This window comes from Mesoplodon densirostris, chromosome 1 (assembly GCF_025265405.1).
Source record: "Mesoplodon densirostris isolate mMesDen1 chromosome 1, mMesDen1 primary haplotype, whole genome shotgun sequence".
Lineage (NCBI taxonomy): Eukaryota > Metazoa > Chordata > Mammalia > Artiodactyla > Ziphiidae > Mesoplodon > Mesoplodon densirostris.
Genome location: NC_082661.1, coordinates 217,152,090 through 217,171,378, shown reverse-complemented (window position 1 = coordinate 217,171,378; position 19,289 = coordinate 217,152,090). Strand labels below are relative to the sequence as shown.

Sequence of the window (19,289 nt, the reverse complement as noted above, 5' to 3'; positions counted from 1 at the left end):
CCGGGTGCATTCACATTGCTGCGGCCGCCCCGGTGCAGGCCTGGCCCGAGTGGTCTGAAGAGGCACAGGGCGCAGGGGCTCTGAAGATGAGTTCCATTCTGTTCTCCAACTTCACCGACTGTTGGTTGGTAGAGTGCAACAAAATTTTACCAATGGAAACACGTATTTTAATTTACCTTCCAGGAGAGTTTCTGGGAAGAACTTTGCTGTTATTATTTAAACTATAATAGTATAAACCCTAAAACATCTACATTATTTGTTTTATTTTGGCAAAATTAAAGCATCTTTTGAAAAAAAAAAAGGCAATCCCAAAATACAGGGCTTTCTTAGAAAGCAACATGCATCATATCTTGAACAAGTTACCCAAGCAGTTTCTCCCTCCTACAAACAGACACGATGAATCCGTGTTTCTGGGAACTTCTCTTTGTCCAAGCTGCTCCCTGAGAGGTGGGGCTAAACTTACTGGGAAGCAGGATGATGTTCACGGCTTGTACTGTGGATGCTTCTGGAACATCTTTTGCTCTGCCCACAAACAGAAGAGTATCTACTGGCTTTCTCCAGAGATGCTTATTTTTGCCCTCAATTCAGAGTTTAATGTCCTGGGACTCTGACATTTTGGCAAGTGTTTTCTTAACCCGCAGCGCTGTCAGTCTTGAAGCAGGATTGTGAGCCCAGCATTCTGTCATGAGTTTCCCCATCTGCCTTAGACACTGCGGGAAGGAAAAGGAAAACTGGAGTTAGAGAAACGTATTATCTGTAAGGTTGGCACTTGGTATTGGCTTTTAGTTTTGGATTTCTGAAGTTTGAATATATTTTTTAAAGATACTCTTAAAACCATGTAGGCTTAAAATTCCATAAAAATTCTTCTCTCATCATGCAAAACTTAAATGATGAAAACAGATTTTCATGGCTTCCTTGTGAAAGGAGCAAGCAGGTGGTTTTGCTGATTGTACAAGAGCGCCTCTGAAGTCAGATTAAACACGTACAAAAATACCCAGGGAGTCTGTATTCCACTGCACACGCCCAGACTGTTTCTAACACTCGGTGAGCTCCAATCTTTTATCTAATTCCATACTATTCCAACAAACATGGTTATTCCTAAATCACAGCTGTTTGCTACAGTAATAGCATCACACTGTACCATTTAACAAGATTAATGACCTGTGTACAGCCTCACTACAACTTTCTCCTGTGTTCTCCTGTGGTACATCAATTATTGGCCTTCCTGCTGAAAAGCACAATTTCACTTCATTAGAAATCCTCAGTGAAGGGATTTTGAGTAATACCAATGCCCATAACCACCTTCAAAATAATATAAACTCCAGCATTTCATAAAGCTTTCTGCACAGCTCACTGGAAAACGTATGTATTATTTAGCATTTCAGTAACTGGCCACAAAACCAATGAACCAAAGGTTATTTTTAAATGCATTTAACAGTGAAGAACTAGTTTATAAACAGTGTTCTGTCCATTTGTCTGCACTGGCTTTGGTACATTTTTTTGGGGGATGCTTCAACCTCCTCTCTGAATGTTCCAGCCCTCTGAATGCTGCCAGACTCTCCAGGCCTGGGCAGGTTTAGAGGCTCAGAGGGCAGGTGGGGCAGGAAAGGCAAGGCTGGCCGGCTCACTTCTTCCTCTGGGCAGCTCCTTGTTAGATCTGGTTAGGTTTCACCAGGACGGGCTCAGAGCCAGGCCAAATGTGGATTTTTCCCACAGCATTGCGTCATCCTTACTGACGAAGATCCACAGCACAGTCGGGCATCTCAACTAGGTCAACTTGTACCACTTCCGTGTATAGAAAACCGAATTCTTCAGATGCCGTACTTTTCTCTCATCAAAACTGGAGAATGCTGTACGTGAGTTTGTCATGGAGAAAATTCACGATGCTTTACAAACACACGTGCAGTTATTTAACGGCCTTTACGCAAGTGTCAGGACATCAACAACAAATGAAATAATGTGATCGATTATGCAGGCTAAATGCTGACCCATTCAATGTATTTTGGAAGTGGCAAAATCAAACAGGAGAAAGGAACAGATCATTTAACACACTGCACTTAGCTCCATACAAATTACTGCCATGAGGCATCCTTACCATCACAGCAAAGAAAAAGAATTCCTGTGATAAATATTTGGAATTTTGGCAAAAGGAGAAAAGTCTGTTTTGACACTGGTCACATCCACATGGTGACCTACAGCCTTACCTCATCACTGCTCCACCGGTTGGGGAAGGAGGGACGCAGCTTCTTGATACACACGATCTCTCTCATGTCCTCATAAGAGGGGTCGCTGGGCACTAGATCATGATAGGGAAGCTGATATTCTTCCACTATACCTGAAAATATGGTTTCATTAATGTTATTATTTTCTGTGAAGAGGAAATAAAAGTCTAACAAATAAACTATTCTCTAAGGAAAGTTCTATCAGTACCAAAGACAAGTTCAGGTTGAAAAACAGCAAAAACAAAAACAAAAACAGCACCAACCTTGAAAAAAATGTGCCCAAACGATACGATCTAATTTTTAAAAATGAAAAGAAAGCATAATGAAACATTCCAAAAGCTAAGTAAACAAGCATCTCAAGTTTACTTCTGATTTTATAAAGGCTCTTGTACTGTGCGCCAAACGTTTTAAAATCTGTATTAAATCTCGTTGCGAATTTGCCAGACACACCCCAAATGCATACTGCACGATATGTAACTATTTCTACTACTGCAGCATGCGCTTATGAACCTCATAATAAATTTGGCAGTGTATCCTACTTGAACAAAATGTCAGATTTACATTTTTTCTGCTTAATCATAAGAATGCATTTTTGCACATTTAAAATTTGGAAAACTATACACACCTAAAAATATTAACCATGATTTTTAGGTGCAATGACTGATTTTTCTTCATTAAAGTTCCTGCATCTATTGGAACTGTCTACAAGAAATAAATCACTATTAGAAAAAAAAATATGTAGTGTTGAAAGAACGGTTAAGAAATACAAAAGAATGTCATCTTTAAGGAAAGGTACTTATGCTAAATTCTATCCCATTTCATTTCCCTAGTATCTAATTTCTACCTTTTTTCCTCTTGTCCTTTAAAAAAGCAGGCTACCTGTGTCTTCTTTCTGACCTTATTTGAGTAACTCCTCACAGTATTATAAGCAGCCTCTGTCCTCAGAGGATGCTGCTCTGAACAATCTTTCCAGAGAACCCTTGCTCTCTATCCTAAATCATCTTTTATAGAAATTTCATTGCTTTTTATCTGAACAAGATGATACTGTGGTGCTCCAAAGACAATGGTGCTTCAAGGACAAAGGACAACCCTGCCTGAAAATGTCTCAGCGTTACAGCCCCTACCAGACTCTTAATCGCCCTCCCCACCATGTTGCCATGGTTACGAAATTCCTGAGCCCACCTGGGCAACGCCCACCTGGGCAAGAGGACTTGTCCCAAATAAGGAAAGGCATCTGCCCTGTCCCACTCCCACCCTATAGAAGGAAGGTACATGTGCCTCGACCAATCAGTAAACGAAATTTTCACTTGGACCATTCCTTTGTTTTCCGGCTATAAAAACTGATCAACAGCACATGTTCGGGCTCGACTCTCCCAGACTACTAGGAAGTCAGCGCGCTGTTCTGGCAGCGACCCTTCCCTCTAAGAAATTCTATCTTCTTTGCATTCTGCCTTGTGTCTGGAAATTCTTTTCCAACCTGCGTTTGGACCACGACAGATACCACCAGGTCGGAAGATAATACACTACATCATAAAATTCACTGAGGGTTTACTCTAAAGAAAATCTGGAGCCTGTATGATGTCCTTTCTTGTAAACTCAAACCCATTTATAATCATAAAGGACCAGAAGGTTCAAAAGTTTTTTCAGACCATTCCAACTCACCATTTATTCTGTCCCCTGCTGAGATCACAGAGCATAATTACATGTATTATCTATGTTAGTATTTCCTTCCACTGTGTGTCATCTCTATATAAGATCATGAAAGCACAAGGTCTAATGGATAGGAGATGCTCACTTCATTCCCGTTCTTCCTCCTTTTCTAATTCTCAAGACAGTGGCTCAGGAAACATCTTGAGAGAAAGGATGACGTCAATCTAATTTATCTCAAATCTCCCTCAGTGCCTAATGTTGGTGCCATTATCTGGATGGACTAACGCAAGTCCGTCTTTGAACTCTAGGCCTTACTCCTTTCTCCTTACCATGCAATTAAGTTATCAAAATTTTCCATGTCTGCTGCCTTTGTGTTTGAAACTTCAAAACTTTCTTTTGCCTCCAAAGTTTGAAAGGCCTACAGCTGAATGTGTCTACTTCACCCAAAAGTACCTGGACTAGAAAGATGAGCCCCCAGACTTGCAATATCTTCATAAAGGAAAGTGTTAGAGAATAGAATTTGTGTGCTTTGCCTCCCTGGAAGAGAAAAGAAACTCATTTATTGCGAGTCTACTATCTACCAGGCATGGAGGTAGGTATGTTATATAATTTATCTTATTAAATTCTCACAAGCACATTTATGAGATAGCATTATTATACACACTCTACAGATGAGGAAAGTTGGCTTCGAAGGATTAAGTAGCTTGCCCAAGGCCATACAGTTGGTACGAGGTGGAGCTGGGAATCTCTGACAAATCTACATCAATCTCATACAGAGAGAAGGGAACTGTTTAGTACCTCTTGAACCTCCACAGGCAAAGACAGCCCTAGCAAGGCAATTAATATCCTGCTGTTTACATAAGGCTGGCTTTTTTTTAAAGCAGAGAATCATTTCTCCTTTATTCCGGTCCTCCTCAGGTTTTCAAATATAGGCTTCCTGTAGCCCTATTCGCTTTAGATGTTTAGGAAAACATAATTAGAAAAGTAATCTTGTACTTTACTACTCCTTTAACTTCTATAAACCTGTCAATAAAATAAGTGTAGGCATATTATTCAAAAATAGGCTCATTTATTCTTAATAAAGCATGAGATCATAATTATGATGGGAGATTTATAGAATATCTAGTTAGGAAAAATTTCCTACATACGTTAACTTTCCTTTTGGACTAAAGACTTCTCTTACTTTAGAGGGAATGTGTTCTATTTTAAAATGTGCATAAGAGGCACAGAATTCCCAGAGTGATTAGAAGGCACGACATCATTGAAGATGATCTTTCTACAAAAATGTGAATGCCTGTTGATTTACTGTTTCTCCTTCATATTTAAATATTACTCTAAATATAAGTTAAGTCTCTACCCACCAAAATGACAATTCAAAATAATAGCTAACATGTATTGAGTGCTAGTTATACGCCAGGCAGTTTTAATTCTTTCTACAATCCTTGAAACCTCACAACCATCTGAGGTAGATACAATAATTCACCTCTTTCTGACAATAAAATAACTGAAACAAAGAAAAAATTTAGTAACCTGTCAAAGGTTCACAAATAATAAAGGGCAGGTCCAAGAAAAAGAATTCCCCTGCTAGTTAAGTGCGTGCTGCACTTTCACACTCTTGGACAAGCTCAAGTTTTTGAGAACAGGAGGAACTAGCCATCATGAGGAAAGGCAGCAGCGTCAAGGTTTCTGAACGAGCACAACCATGAGTAGAGGCGTAAACAGGGCGCTTGGGCCTCCCTGGTGGCGCAGTGGTTAAGAGTCCGCCTGCCGATGCAGGGGATACGGGTTCGTGCCCCGGTCCAGGAGGATCCCACATACCGCGGAGCGGCTGGGCCCGTGAGCCATGGCCGCTGGGCCTGCGCGTCCGGAGCCTGTGCTCCGCAACGGGAGAGGCCACAACAGTGAGAGGCCCACATACCGCAAAAAGAAAAAAAAAAAAAAAAAAAAAAAAAAAAAAAAACAGGGCGCTTGATACTGAAGAGCCTGCAACTCAGCCCCTCACCTACTCAAAAACCGATTATGCATCAGTAAGCAAAACACTACAAGCAACAATATTACCTCTGAATATTTAAGAATGTCTTCTTAGTCTTACTAGGGAATCCTTACGTTTGTAGAAAAGTTATCATGAACAATAATGATATTCTTATGCTTTAACTTCCTTTTGATACAAATTGATGTTTTCAAACTGCTTTTTGAGGAAGTATTACAGAAAGTCAAGAAGTAGAGGGGTTCCACAATGGGTGCCCCACCCTACACTTCTGTGTCTCCCCTCATCTATGCACAGGAAGCCACAGGGAAAGCGTCACTGATGTTGGGGGTGGAGGCAGGAGGTTGGTAGGAAGAAGCTGGAAGGGGCAGGAGAGGGGGGTCTGACTTGATGGAGCAACTGCTGGAGGAAGAGCTCAAGAGAGAAAGGAGAAAACACATATGGTGGAAGGGGGTGATCTCTGAAAAGGCAAGAGGGAACTCTGGAAGAGACTCATCAGTAGCAGGCGAAGGGAAGGAGGCAGTCAAAGATCATTCTAAGAGGTTAAATATCGTTTCCTGGGAGGACTGTGAGTGCATCAACAGAAATAAAGGGGAAAATCAAATCAAACCTGATTCTGTAAACAAGATAACTCTGATTTCTGATCAGAAAGAAAGGATTTGTAGTAGCTCCAACAGTATCGCTGTCACTTACCTCCTGATACACATCTCCTAGCAACCTCCCACAGGATGAGTCCAAAACTGTACATGTCCGCCATGATGTAAGACTGAAAGTGATTTCTATTCAAGCTCTCATCCAACACTTCTGGAGGCATATAGCGTTTGGTGCCAACTCGAGTGTTGGGTGGTATGTCAACTTCATTCGTATCACTAAGGAAAAAGTAAAGCAAAGCACTATCACAGCACTGAAGAGGACCAACAAATGACAAGTCAAGGTGATTCCTGACCCGGGGCTTTAGTGAAAGGTGGGAAAGGATATCCTTTCAGGGTTCCTTAAAAAATATTTCTTGCCAAAAGTTAAATATTCACAGGTAAAAACCCAATGTAGATGATATTCAATCAGAATGAAGCTGCCAAATATAGGATAGCATTGCCACTAGATCAAATGTAAGCTCTAAATTATTGCCAAATATCTAAAAAATATCATCCTTCCCTTCATATTTTAGTAGCTTCGCTCTTAAAATTGGCAGGTGCACATGCCAATTTGGTTTGAGACAGTATTTCTTAAGCCAAGTGTCGGGAGGCTTTTATAGCTACAAACAAGTAAAAAGGGACGGGAGGAGAGGACCAACAAAGATTTGCATGTGTTTTACTTTGATACGCAGAGACCTATAAAATAGCTTTCTACTATCACTATTATCTCATAAACTGAATAACATGTACTTTTAATAACAAAAGGAAATAATTGAATATAATATCTTTAGCTTTAGGAAAATTTCGCAACATGATCCATTCATTATCATTCCCCATAGATGGGGAAGAAATTCCTGATGGAAGAACACCAATCTAGAGGCTGGCACATGGGAACCATGGCCTCGGTACAGCAAGCTGGAGCCGGAGCTATGAACCCATGTTGCAAAGTTGCTGAACTATGATGACTTGAGAGGCTGACCATTAGATGAGAGGATACGTGTAACATATGTGTGCAGCACCGAGCACACATCACAAGTCTAACAAGTCCTACAGCTCAATAGAAATTACTGGGACTGAGGAGCGATGAGCCCCCATTTAGACGGATGACGAAACTACGAGACAAAAGGTCTTGTACAAAAACTCACGATTAAACTGAAGTTTGTGGAAAATCTTGGATAAACCTTCCTCTCTCCTGATTCTCAAGAAAGAGTTTTTCTTTTTCTTTTAATCACACTCCACTGACTCTCAAGCATGTATATGTTCTTTTTCCTCAACGTGGAAAACAGTTGCATAAGTCAAATATCACATTTATCATGCTGTGTCACAGACAACTGCAAACTTAGCAAAACACTAGTGGCTTTTGGGAAAAAACCTCTGGGCCTGATCTTATCGCCTCAATCTCTGTCTCCTAAAACTCTGTATATCTCAACACTGTTTACATTTACTAACACTTATAAATATAAAGCTTCATTCTTACGACTGTTTAAAATTCACTTCCAGCTAAAATCCTTAAGCTAAAGCTATTTCATCAGACGTGTCACCAGGATACTCATTAGGCCCCTTGGGATCTTCTAAAAGCAACAAGTCTGAAGGAGCCTCTTTTCCTAAAATAAAAGTTAAAGTGGAAATTTTTTAAAATGAAAAATAACTAACGAGCTGGTACTCCTTACATCTGTAAATGTAGGCCTTACTGCTCTGGGCTCTTTTCTAAGACTAGAAAGAGTTTAAAACGTGAATCATAGTATTTACCAGCAGGATACAATAGAAAAATGTCACCTGTGTACCTAAATAGTACAGAGTAAGGAAGGAACGCTGAGCAGAGAAGAGGCTTAATGATAACCATTAGATTTAAAAGATGCCACAAAGGCTCCATCTTCAAGTATAAAGCAATTTCTCTCCTCTTCTACCCACTGACACCTCTCATGTGAACACACGGTGGATATTTCATTCATATGTTATCTGTGTGTGTTATAATTTATCATTTTGAATCATTAGAGAAAGACAGTGCTGGGATTGGATAGAGGATTCTGGGTTCTATGCAGAGAAACGAACATGGGGGTTTGCAGATGGAAAGAAGATGGTAAGGGGCCTAAATTACATTCCAGAACATGTCCTGGGAAAGGAAACCAAGAACAGTCCTAGCATGGGCCCTACAGGAGCGCATTTAAGCCAAAGACATACTCTGACCGCAGGTGATAAAGATTTTAGGCAATTCCTTTCCATTCTTACAAGTAGGTCCTTAATGTTTTATTTGGATTCGGGAGGCCAGGAAGGGCTGATGGAATTTGTGACATGGAGACATCTATTGGAAAACTAAGAGGTAATTGGTATTCGATGATAACGGAATTAAGATTTGTGACGGGCAGACTATACATAGTTCTCTAAACTCTCATTCCCTCAAACACTGAAAAGACATATAGTCAAGGATGTTGCTTGCCCATCAAAGGCCCCCAAAACCAGTCCCTTACACAGGCCACGTGTGCTCAGCACTGCTGTGCCTCTTCAACCTTCCCCTCCCCATCCTAGGGGTTTCCCCACTAGTATCTGAATAAACATCTCCCCTGGGAGTACCTGAGTAAATATCTTCCCCTAGAAGAATCTGAATAAATATTCTCCCTTGTAGTATCTCAATAAATATCCATCTTCCACCCTAAGACAGTAAACTCCTCTGAGCTCTGAATAACTGTCATAATCATTTGCTATTTCCCTAAAGAGCACAGCCCGCTTCGTCTCCATTCACAGTGTGCCTCGCACACGGCAGATAAAGAATATACTTTAAATGAAAGAAGGAAAAGGCCTTTTTATAGTAAGCTTCACTGTGGGTGATTTAAAGAGATATGTAAAAATCTCTGTAGACCATCAAAGGAGACATTACAGGTATATAGGAAGATAAACTGAATTTTGTTAAGCAAATTAATTTTGTAACAGGTGACATTAACCCAATGGCACATGCCTTTAGCACTATATGTAAAGAACAAACATACTAATTGTAGGTAATTCCCATGTGACATTACAAAGTATCAGATCCTCCAAGACACACAGCTCTATCCCTTCTTCCCTCGGGAGGGTTTCTCTACTTGAAAGTGATTATACTGTATTTCTCTCCCACGTCTACAGTCACATCATCTTACCTATCTTCAAATAAGGGCAGAGAAAAATGGCACTTGTATTAATCTTCAAGACCAAAAAAGAGAAATTAGAGTGATTTAACACTCGGGCAGCAAGAGTAAAAGAAGAAAAAGAGACGGAGAGTCAGACAGTGCAGAGCCTTAAGGCGAGGTACGGAGTCACTGAAGGAAAGGGCCAAGCAGAAGGAAGGAAGAAGAAAAGGCCAGGGTGCCTTCAGCTTTCCTTGCCTTCCTTTTCCATGGAGGCCGGGAGGGCTGAGAGCTGATGTTGGCAAGAAAAGATGGATAGAGCACAAGGGGGCAGAGTCGGAGAAGAACTCCAAACCCACAACATAGTTCCATGTGCTGCAGTGGCTACACGCACACATATGTGTGTGAATTGTCAAATCACATACAGGAAATATAAATGTCAACCAGGATACTGGTCACTTCTGGGAAGAAAAGGGAGGATAAAACAGGGAGGAGGATACAAAAGGGTTCTTTAATGCTGGATTTCTTCTTTTTTTTTTTAAAGACCAGACAAAAATAAGGCAAATCGTTAATATCATTCTTAAATTATTACATGAGTGACTCATTATTTTTAATATTTTCTGTATGTTTAAAATATATTATAAATAAAAAGAACTCAGCAGGATGAGGACCAAGAAAAGTATACATGTCAAGGATTAAGGCACAGGTTAGAGGCACAAGGCTCTGAAGATCAAAAGTCCTCTAAATAAACTGAACAAAAGTACAGAAAAGATACATTTCTACCATCAAAATGTGGGTGCTGAACTCACTTTAGAGGAAACACAATCTCACTTCTCCCTTCCCATAGAGAAGGGATGGAAATATCTGCACAAAAGGGTCACAATTAAAGAACTGGGTTTAGAGAATTATAGGGTCACTGTTACCCAATCATATTTTTACAACTAATACTTCTACTAGATCTCGCAAGGCTTCTGTCCCTGTTAATGTGAGTACCACTAAGATACAGATTTAAGTGGAACTGGAAGAAAATAAAGTAAAATTTGAATAAAATAAGTTAAGGGATGTCAAGTAAATTCCTCTCCAGGAAAAAACCTTGCACTAGAATCATACTTTAATGGGTACTTTTCTTATGAACTTTAAAGACAGCAGGGCTGGGACAGGATAAAATAAAAATACCTAAAATTTTCTGAGTAAGAGATGAACAGTCAGAGACCTTCAAGATGGCAGAAGAGTAAGATGCGGAGATCACCTTCCTCCCCACAGATACACCAGAAATACAGCTACACGTGGAACAACTCCTACAGAACCTACTGAACACTGGCAGAAGACCTCAGACCCCCCAAAAGGCAAGAAACTCCCCACGTACCTGGGTAGGACAAAAGAAAAAAGAATAAACAGAGACAAAAGGATAGGGATGGGACCTGCACCAGTGAGAGGGAGCTGTGAAGGAGGAAAGGTTCCCACACACTAGGAGCCCCTTCGCAGGCAGAGACTGTGGGTGGCAGAGTGGGGGAGCTTCAGAGCCGCAGAGGAGAGCACAGCAACAGGGGTGCAGAGGGCAAAGCGGAGAGATTCCCGCACAGAGGATCGGTGCCGACCGACACTCACCAGCCTGAGAGGCTTGTCTGCTCACCCGCCGGGGCGGGCGGGGCTGGGAGCTGAGGCTCGGCTTCGGTCGGAGCGCAGGGAGAGGACTGGGGTTGGCTGCGTGAACACAGCCTGCAGGGGGTTAGTGAGCAACGGCTAGGCGGGAGGGAGTCGGGGAAAAAGTCTGGACCTGCCGAAGAGGCAAGAGACTTTTTCTTGCCTCTTTGTTTCCTGGTGTGTGAGGAGAGGGGATTCAGAGCGCCGCTTAAAGGAGCTCCAGAGACGGGCGTGAGCCGCGGCTATCAGCGCGGACCCCAGAGACAGGCATGAGACGCTAAGGCTGCTGCTGCGCCACCAAAAAGCCTGTGTGCGAGCACAGGTCACTCTCCACACATCCCTTCCGGGGAGCCTGTGCAGCCCGCCACTGCCAGGGTCCCGGGATCCCAGGACAACTTCCCCGGGAGAGTGCACGGTGCACCTCGGGCTGGTGCAACGTCACGCCGGCCTCTGCCGCCGCAGGCTCGCCCCGCAGACATACCCCTCCCTCCCCCCGGCCTGAGTGAGCCAGAGCCCCCGAATCAGCTGCTCCTTTAACCCCGTCCTGTCTGAGCACAGAACAGACACCCTCAGGCATCTACACGCAGAGGCAGGTCCAAATCCAAAGCTGAGCCCTGGGAGCTGTGTGAACAAAGAAGAGAAAGGGAAATCTCTCCCAGCAGCCTCAGGAGCAGCGGATTAAATCTCCACAGTCAACCTGATGTACCCTGCATTTGTGGAATAACTGAATAGACAACGAATCATCCCAAATTGAGGCGGTGAACTTAGGAAGCAACGATATTTTTTTTTCCTTTTTCTCTTTTTGTGAGTGTGTATGTGTATGCTTCTGTGTGTGATTTTGTCTGTATAGCTTTGCTTTTACCATTTGTCCTAGGGTTCTGTCTGTCCGCTTTCTTATTTTAGTATAGTTTTTAGTGCTTGTTATCATAGATGGATTTGTTTTTTGGTTTGGTTGCTCTTTTCTTTATTTTTTATTACTTTCTAATTTTTAAAATTTTTAATTATTTTTAATTTAAATAACTTTATTTTTTCTTTCTTTTTCTTCCTTCCTTCCTTCCTTCCTTTCTTTCTTTCCCTTTTCTTCCTTCCTTTCTTCCTTTCTACTTTTTTTCTCCCTTTTCTTCTGAGCCATGTATCTGACAGGGTCTTGGTGCTCTGACCGGGTGTCAGGCCTGTGCCTCTGAAGTGGGAGACCCGAGTTCAGGACACTGGTCCACCAGAGACCTCCCAGCTCCACATAATATCAAACAGCGAGAGCTCTCCCAGAGATCTCCATCTCAGTGCTAAGACCCAGCTCCACTCAAAGACCAGCAAGCTCCAGTGCTGGACACCCCATGCCAAACAACAAGCAAGACAGGAACACAAACACACCCATTAGCAGAGAGGCTGCATAAAATCAAAATAAGGTTACAGGCACCCCAAAACACACAACCAGATGTGGTTCTGCCCATCAGAAAGACAAGATCCAGCCTCATCCACCAGAACAGAGACACTACTCACATCCACCAGGAAGCCTACACAACCCACTGAACCAACCTTAGCAACTGGGGGCAGACACCAAAAACAACAGGAACTACGAACCTGCAGCCTGCAAAAAGGAGACCCCAAACACAGTAAGTTAAGCAAAAGGAGAAGACAGAGAAACACACAGCAGATGAAGGAGCAAGGTAAAAACCTACCAGACCAAACAAATGAAGAGGAAATAGGCAGTCTACCTGAAAAAGAATTCAGAGTAATGTTAGTAAAGATGATCCAAAATCTTGGTAATAGAATGCAGAAAATACAAGAAACATTTAACAAGAACCTAGAAGAACTGAAGAGCAAACAAACAGTGATGAACAACACAATAAATTAAATTAAAAATTCTTTAGAAAGAATCAATAGCAGAAGAACTGAGGCAGAAGAACCGATAAGAGACCTGGAAGATAAAATAGTGGAAATAACTACTGCAGAGCAGAATAAAGAAAAAAGAATGAAAAGAATTGAAGACGGGCCTCCCTGGTGGCGCAGTGGTTGAGAGTCCGCCTGCCGATGCAGGGGATACGGGTTCGTGCCCCGGTCTGGGAGGATCCCATATGCCGCGGAGCGGCTGGGCCTGTGAGCCATGGCCGCTGGGCCTGTGCATCCGGAGCCTGTGCTCCGCAACGGGAGAGGCCACAACAGTGAGAGGCCCGCATACAGCAAAAAAAAAAAAAAAAAAAAAAAAAAAAGAATTGAAGACAGTCTCAGAGACCTCTGAGACAACATTAAATGCACTAACATTTGAATTATAGGGGTCCCAAAAGAAGAAGAGAGAAAGAAAGGGACTGAGAAAATATTTGAAGAGATTACAGTTCAAAACTTCCCTAATATGGGAAAGGAAATAGTTAATCAAGTCCAGGAAGCACAGAGACTCCCATACAGGATAAATCCAAGGAGAAATATGCCAAGACACATATTAATCAAACTATCAAAAATTAAATACAAAGAAAAAGTATTAAAATCAGCAAGTGAAAAACAACAAATAATATACAAGGGAATCCCCATAAGGTTAAAAGCTGATCTTTCAGAAGAAACTCTGCAAGCCAGAAGGGAGTGGCAGGACATATTTAAAGTGATGAAAGGGAAAAACCTACAACCAAGATTACTCTACCCAGCAAGGATCTCATTCAGATTCGATGGAGAAGTTAAACCTTTACAGACAAACAAAAGCTAAGAGGATTCACCACGACCAAACCAGCTTTACAACAAATGCTAAAGGAACTTCTCTAGGCAGGAAACAGAAGAGAAGGAAAAGACCTACAATAACAAACCAAAACAATTAAGAGTATGGTAATAGGAAAATACATATAGATAATTACCTTAAATGTAAATGGATTAAATGCTCCAACCAAAAGAAATAGACTGGCTGAATGGATACAAAAATGAGACCTGTATATATGCTGCCTACAAGACACCCACTTCAGACCTAGGGACACATACAGACTGAAAGTGAGGGGACGGAAAAAGATATTCCATGAAAATGGAAATCAAAAGAAAGCTGGGGCTTCCCTGGTGGCGCAGTGGTTGGGGGTCCGCCTGCCGATGTGGGTGACGCGGGTACCTGCCCCGGTCTGGGAGGATCCTTCATGCCACGGAGCGGCTGGGCCTGTGGGCCACAGCCGCTGGGCCTGTGCGTCCAGAGCCTGTGCTCCGGAGTGGGAGGGGCCGCAGCGGTGGGAGGCCCGTGTATCGCAAAAAGAAAAAAAAAAAAAAAGAAAGCTGAAGTAGCAATTCTCTTATCACACAAAATAGACTTTAAAACAAAGAGTATTACAAGAGACAAAGAAGGACACTACATAAGGATCAAGGGATCAATCCAAGAAGAAGATATAGAAATTATAAATATTTATGCACCCAACATAGGAGCACCTCAATACATAAGGCAAATGCTAACAGCCATAAAAGGGGAAATCAACAGTAACACAGTTGTAGTACGGGACTTTAACACCCCACTTTCACCAATGGACAGATCATCCAAACTGAAAATAAATAAGGAAACACAAGCTTTAAATGACACATTAAGCAAGATGCACTTAATTTATATTTATAGGACATTCTATCCATAATCAACAGAATACTTTCTTCTCAAGTGCTCATGGAACATTCTCCAGGATAGATAATACCTTGGGTCACAAATCAAGCCTTGGTAAATTTAAGAAAATTGAAATTGTATCAAGTATCTTTTCCAACCACAACTCTATGAGGCTAGATATATCAATTACAGGGAAAAAATCTGTAAAAAATACAAACACATGGAGACTAAACAATACACTACTTAATAACAAAGAGATCACTGAAGAAATCAAAGGGGAAATCAAAAAATACCTAGAAACAAATGACAATGAAAACACGATGACCCCAAACCTATGGGATGCAGCAAAAGCAGTTCTAAGAGGGAAGTTTATAGCAATACAATCCTACCTCAGGAAACAAGAAACATCTCGAATAAACAACCTAACCTTACACCTAAAGCCATTAGAGAAAGAAGAACAAAAAACCTCCAAAGTTAGCAGAAGGAAAGAAATCATAAAGATCATATCAGAAATAAATGAAAAAGAAATGAAGGAAACGATAGCAAAGATCAATAAAACTAAGAGCTGCTTCTTTGAGAAGATAAACAAAATTGATAAACCATTAGCCAGACTCATCAAGAAAAAAAGGGAGAAGACTCAAATCAATAGAATTAGAAATGAAAAAGGAGAAGAAACAACTGACACTGCAGAAACACAAAGGATCAAGAGAGATTACTACAAGCAACTATATACCAATAAAATGGACAACCTGGAAGAAATGGACAAATTCTTACAAAAGCACAACCTTCCAAGACTGAACAAGGAAGAAATAGAAAATGTAAACAGACCAACCACAAGAAATGAAATTGAGACTGTGATTTAAAATCTTCCAACAAACAAAAACCTAGGACCAGATGGCTTCACAGTCAAATTCTATCAAACATTTAGAGAAGCATTAACACCTATTCTTCTCAACCTCTTCCAAAATATAGCAGAGGGAGGAACACTTCCGAACTCCTTCAACAAGGCCACCATCACCCTGATAGCAAAACCAAAGATGTCACAAAAAAAGAAAACTACACGCCAATATCACTGATGAACATAGATGCAAAAATCCTCAACTAAACACTAGCAAACAGAATCCAACAGCACATTTAAAGGATCATACACCATGATCAAGTGGGGTTTATCCCAGGAATGCAAGGATTCTTCAGTATATGCAAATCAATCAATGTGATACACCATATTAACAAATTGAAGGAGAAAAACTATATGATCATCTCAATAGATGCAGAAAAAGCTTTTGACAAAATTCAACACCCATTTATGATAAAAACCCTCCTGAAAGTAGGCACAGAGGGAACTTACCTCAACATACTAAAGGCCATATATGACAAATACACAGCCAGCATCGTTCTCAATGGTGAAAAAGTGAAACCATTTCCACTAAGATCAGGAACAAGACAAGGTTGCCCACTCTCACCACTATTATTCAACACAGTTTTGGAACTTTTAGCCACAGCAATCAGAGAAGAAAAATAAATAAAAGGAATCTAAATCAGGAAAGAAGATGTAAAGCTGTCACTGTTTGCAGATGAAATGATACTATACAGAATCCTAAAGAAGCTATCAGAAAACTACTAGAGCTAATCAAAGAATTTGGTTATGTAGCAGGATACAGAATTAATGCACAGAAATCTCTTGCATTCCTATACACTAATGATGAAAAATGGAAGAGAAATTAAGGAAACACTCCCATTTACCACTGCAACAAAAAGAATAAAATATCTAGGAATAAACCTAAGGAGACAAAAGACCTGTAAGCAGAGAACTATAAGACACTGATGAAAGAAATTAAAGATGATACAAACAAATGGCGAGATATACCATGTTCTTGGATTGGAAGAAACAACATTGTGAAATAGACTATACTACCCAAAGCAATCTAAAGATTCAGTGCAATGTGTATCAAACTACCAATGGCAATTTTCACAGAACTAGAACAAAAAAATTCACAAGTTGTATGGAAACACAAAAGACCCTGAGGAGCCAAAGCAATCTTGAGAAAGAAAAACAGAGCTGGAGGAATCAGGCTCCCTGACTTTAGACTATACTACAAGCCTACAGTAATTAAGACAGTATGATATTGGCACAAAACAGACATATAGATCGATGGAACAGGACAGAAAGCCCAGAGATAAACTCACGCACATATGGTCACCTTATTTTTGATAAAGGAGGCAAGAATATATAATAGAGAAAAGACAGCCTCTTCAATAAATGGTATTGGGAAAACTGGACAGCTACATGTAAAAGAATGTAATTAGAACACTCCCTAACACCATACACAAAAATAAACTCAAAATGGATTAAAGACTTAAATGTAAGGCCAGACACTATAAAACTCTTAGAGGAAAACATAGGCAGAACACTTCCTGACACAAATCACAGCAAGATCCTTTTTGACCCACCTCCTAGAGAAGTGGAAATAAAAACAAAAATGAACAACTGGGACCTAATGAAACTTAAAAGCTTTTGCACAGCAAAGGAAAACATAAACAAGACGAAAAGACAACCCTCGGAATTGAAGAAAATATTTGCAAATGAAGCAACTGACAAAGGATTAATCTGCAAAATTTTACAAGCAGCTCATGCAGCTCAATATCAAAAAAACAAACCAATCCAAAAATGGGCAGAAGACCTAAATAGACATTTATCCAAAGAAGATATACAGATTGCCAACAAACACATGAAAGAATGCTCAACATCACAAATCATTAGAGAAATGCAAATCAAAACTACAATGAGGTATCACCTCACACTGGTCAAAATGGCCATCATCAAAAAATCTACAAACAGTAAATGCTGGAGAGGGTGTGGAGAAAAGGGAACCCTCTTGCACTGTTGGTGGGAATGTAAATTGATACAGCCACTATGGAGAATATGGAGGTTCCTTAAAAAACTAAAAATAGAATTGCCATATGACCCAGCAATCCCACTACTGGGCATATACCCTGAGAAAACCATAATCAAAAAGAGTCATGTACCAAAATGTTCACTGCAGCTCTATTTACAATAGCCAGGACATGGAAGCAACCTAAGTGTCCATCAACAGATGAATGGATAAAGAAGATGTGGCACGTATATACAATGGAATATTACTCAGCCATAAAAAGAAACAAAATTGAGTTATTTGTAGAGAGATGGATGGACCTAGAGTCTGTCCTACAGAGTGAAGTAAGTCAGAAAGAGAAAAACAAATACCATATGCTAACATATATATATGGAATCTAAAAAAAAAACATTCTGAAGAAGCTAGGGGCAGGATAGGAGTAAAGATGCAGACATAGAGAATGGACTTGAGGACACGGGGAGGGGGAAGGGTAAGCTGGAACGAAGTGAGAGAGTGGCATGGACATATACACACTACCAAATGTAAAACAGATAGCTAGTGGGAAGCAGCTGCATAGCACAGGGAGATCAGCTCAGTGCTTTGTGACCACCTAGAGGGGTGGGATATGGAGGGTGGGAGGGAGGGAGATGCAAGAGGGAGAAGATATGGGGACATATGTATATGTATAACTGAGTCACTTTGTTATACAGCAGAAACTAACACAGCATTGTAAAGCAATTATACTTCAACAAAGATGTAAATAAATAAATAAATGAATAAACAGAGGGAAGGAAGGAAAGGAAGGAGGGAGGGAGGGAGGGAGGGTAACTTGGGAGGTTGGGGGTAAGGGGCAAGCCAGCTGGAGAGAAGAGGGGTTCTCTCCCAGGCCCAGGGTTATGACAAGACACTAAGGTCCTGTAGGAAAAAAAAAAAAGGGAAAAACGTTCTGGTAGTGTGAATTTTAATAACTAAATTTCATGCAATACCCTACAACACACCCCAGTAAAGATGTGTTCAATCTTGAGCTGACAGTGTCTGGGGAAGAAAAGAATCAGCAGCTACATCATGTAGAAAAGGTACAACATGTATCAGAGGTGTCAGGCTGGAGTGACAAAGAGGGAAACAAGCTCCGTAGGATCCACAGATGTGCTGTGAATGACACTGAGTTCCCTGCTGCACTAGGGAGGAATAGGGACAATAAAGCCTAATTTTATTTGAATCTCAAAACCTAGGGTGCCCTCAGCTGGGGTTCCATAAAGAGGCATGACAACCAAGTTCCTATTTCTGACCAACGTCACTTGACTGACAGTGGCAGGATAAAAAAAAAATGCCAGGGCTTCCCTGGTGGTGCAGTGGTTGAGAGTCCGCCTGCCAATGCAGGGGATGCGGGTTCGTGCCCCGGTCTGGGAGGATCCCACATGCCGTGGAGTGGCTGGGCCCGTGAGCCATGGCCGCTGGGCCTGTGCGTCCGGAGCCTGTGCTCCGCAATGGGAGAGGCCACAACAGTGAGAGGCCCACGTAAAAAAAAAAAAAAAAAAAAATTAAAAAAAAAAATGCCAGCGTGGTGAAGGAAGAGGTCCACACTGATGACAAAGGGCCCCCTACGTGGACGCACACTTTGAGTGGCTCC

At 41.2% G+C, this 19,289-nt stretch overlaps 1 protein-coding gene across 4 annotated transcripts in view; it reads right to left on the bottom strand.

Moving 5' to 3' along the window:
- Positions 1-288: 288 nt before the first annotated feature.
- The window catches only part of BMPR1B (bone morphogenetic protein receptor type 1B), a 424,639-nt gene continuing 405,638 nt past the window's right edge, over positions 289-19,289 (bottom strand). For all 4 annotated transcript variants that reach the window (XM_060094814.1, XM_060094825.1, XM_060094834.1 and 1 more), the window contains 3 exons: positions 6,553-6,728; positions 2,205-2,335; positions 289-710 (listed from right to left, as the gene is read on the bottom strand). In XM_060094814.1, coding sequence (XP_059950797.1) covers positions 585-710; positions 2,205-2,335; positions 6,553-6,728 — 433 coding nt within the window. In that variant the 3' untranslated portion in view covers positions 289-584. The remainder of the gene's footprint in view (positions 711-2,204; positions 2,336-6,552; positions 6,729-19,289) is intronic.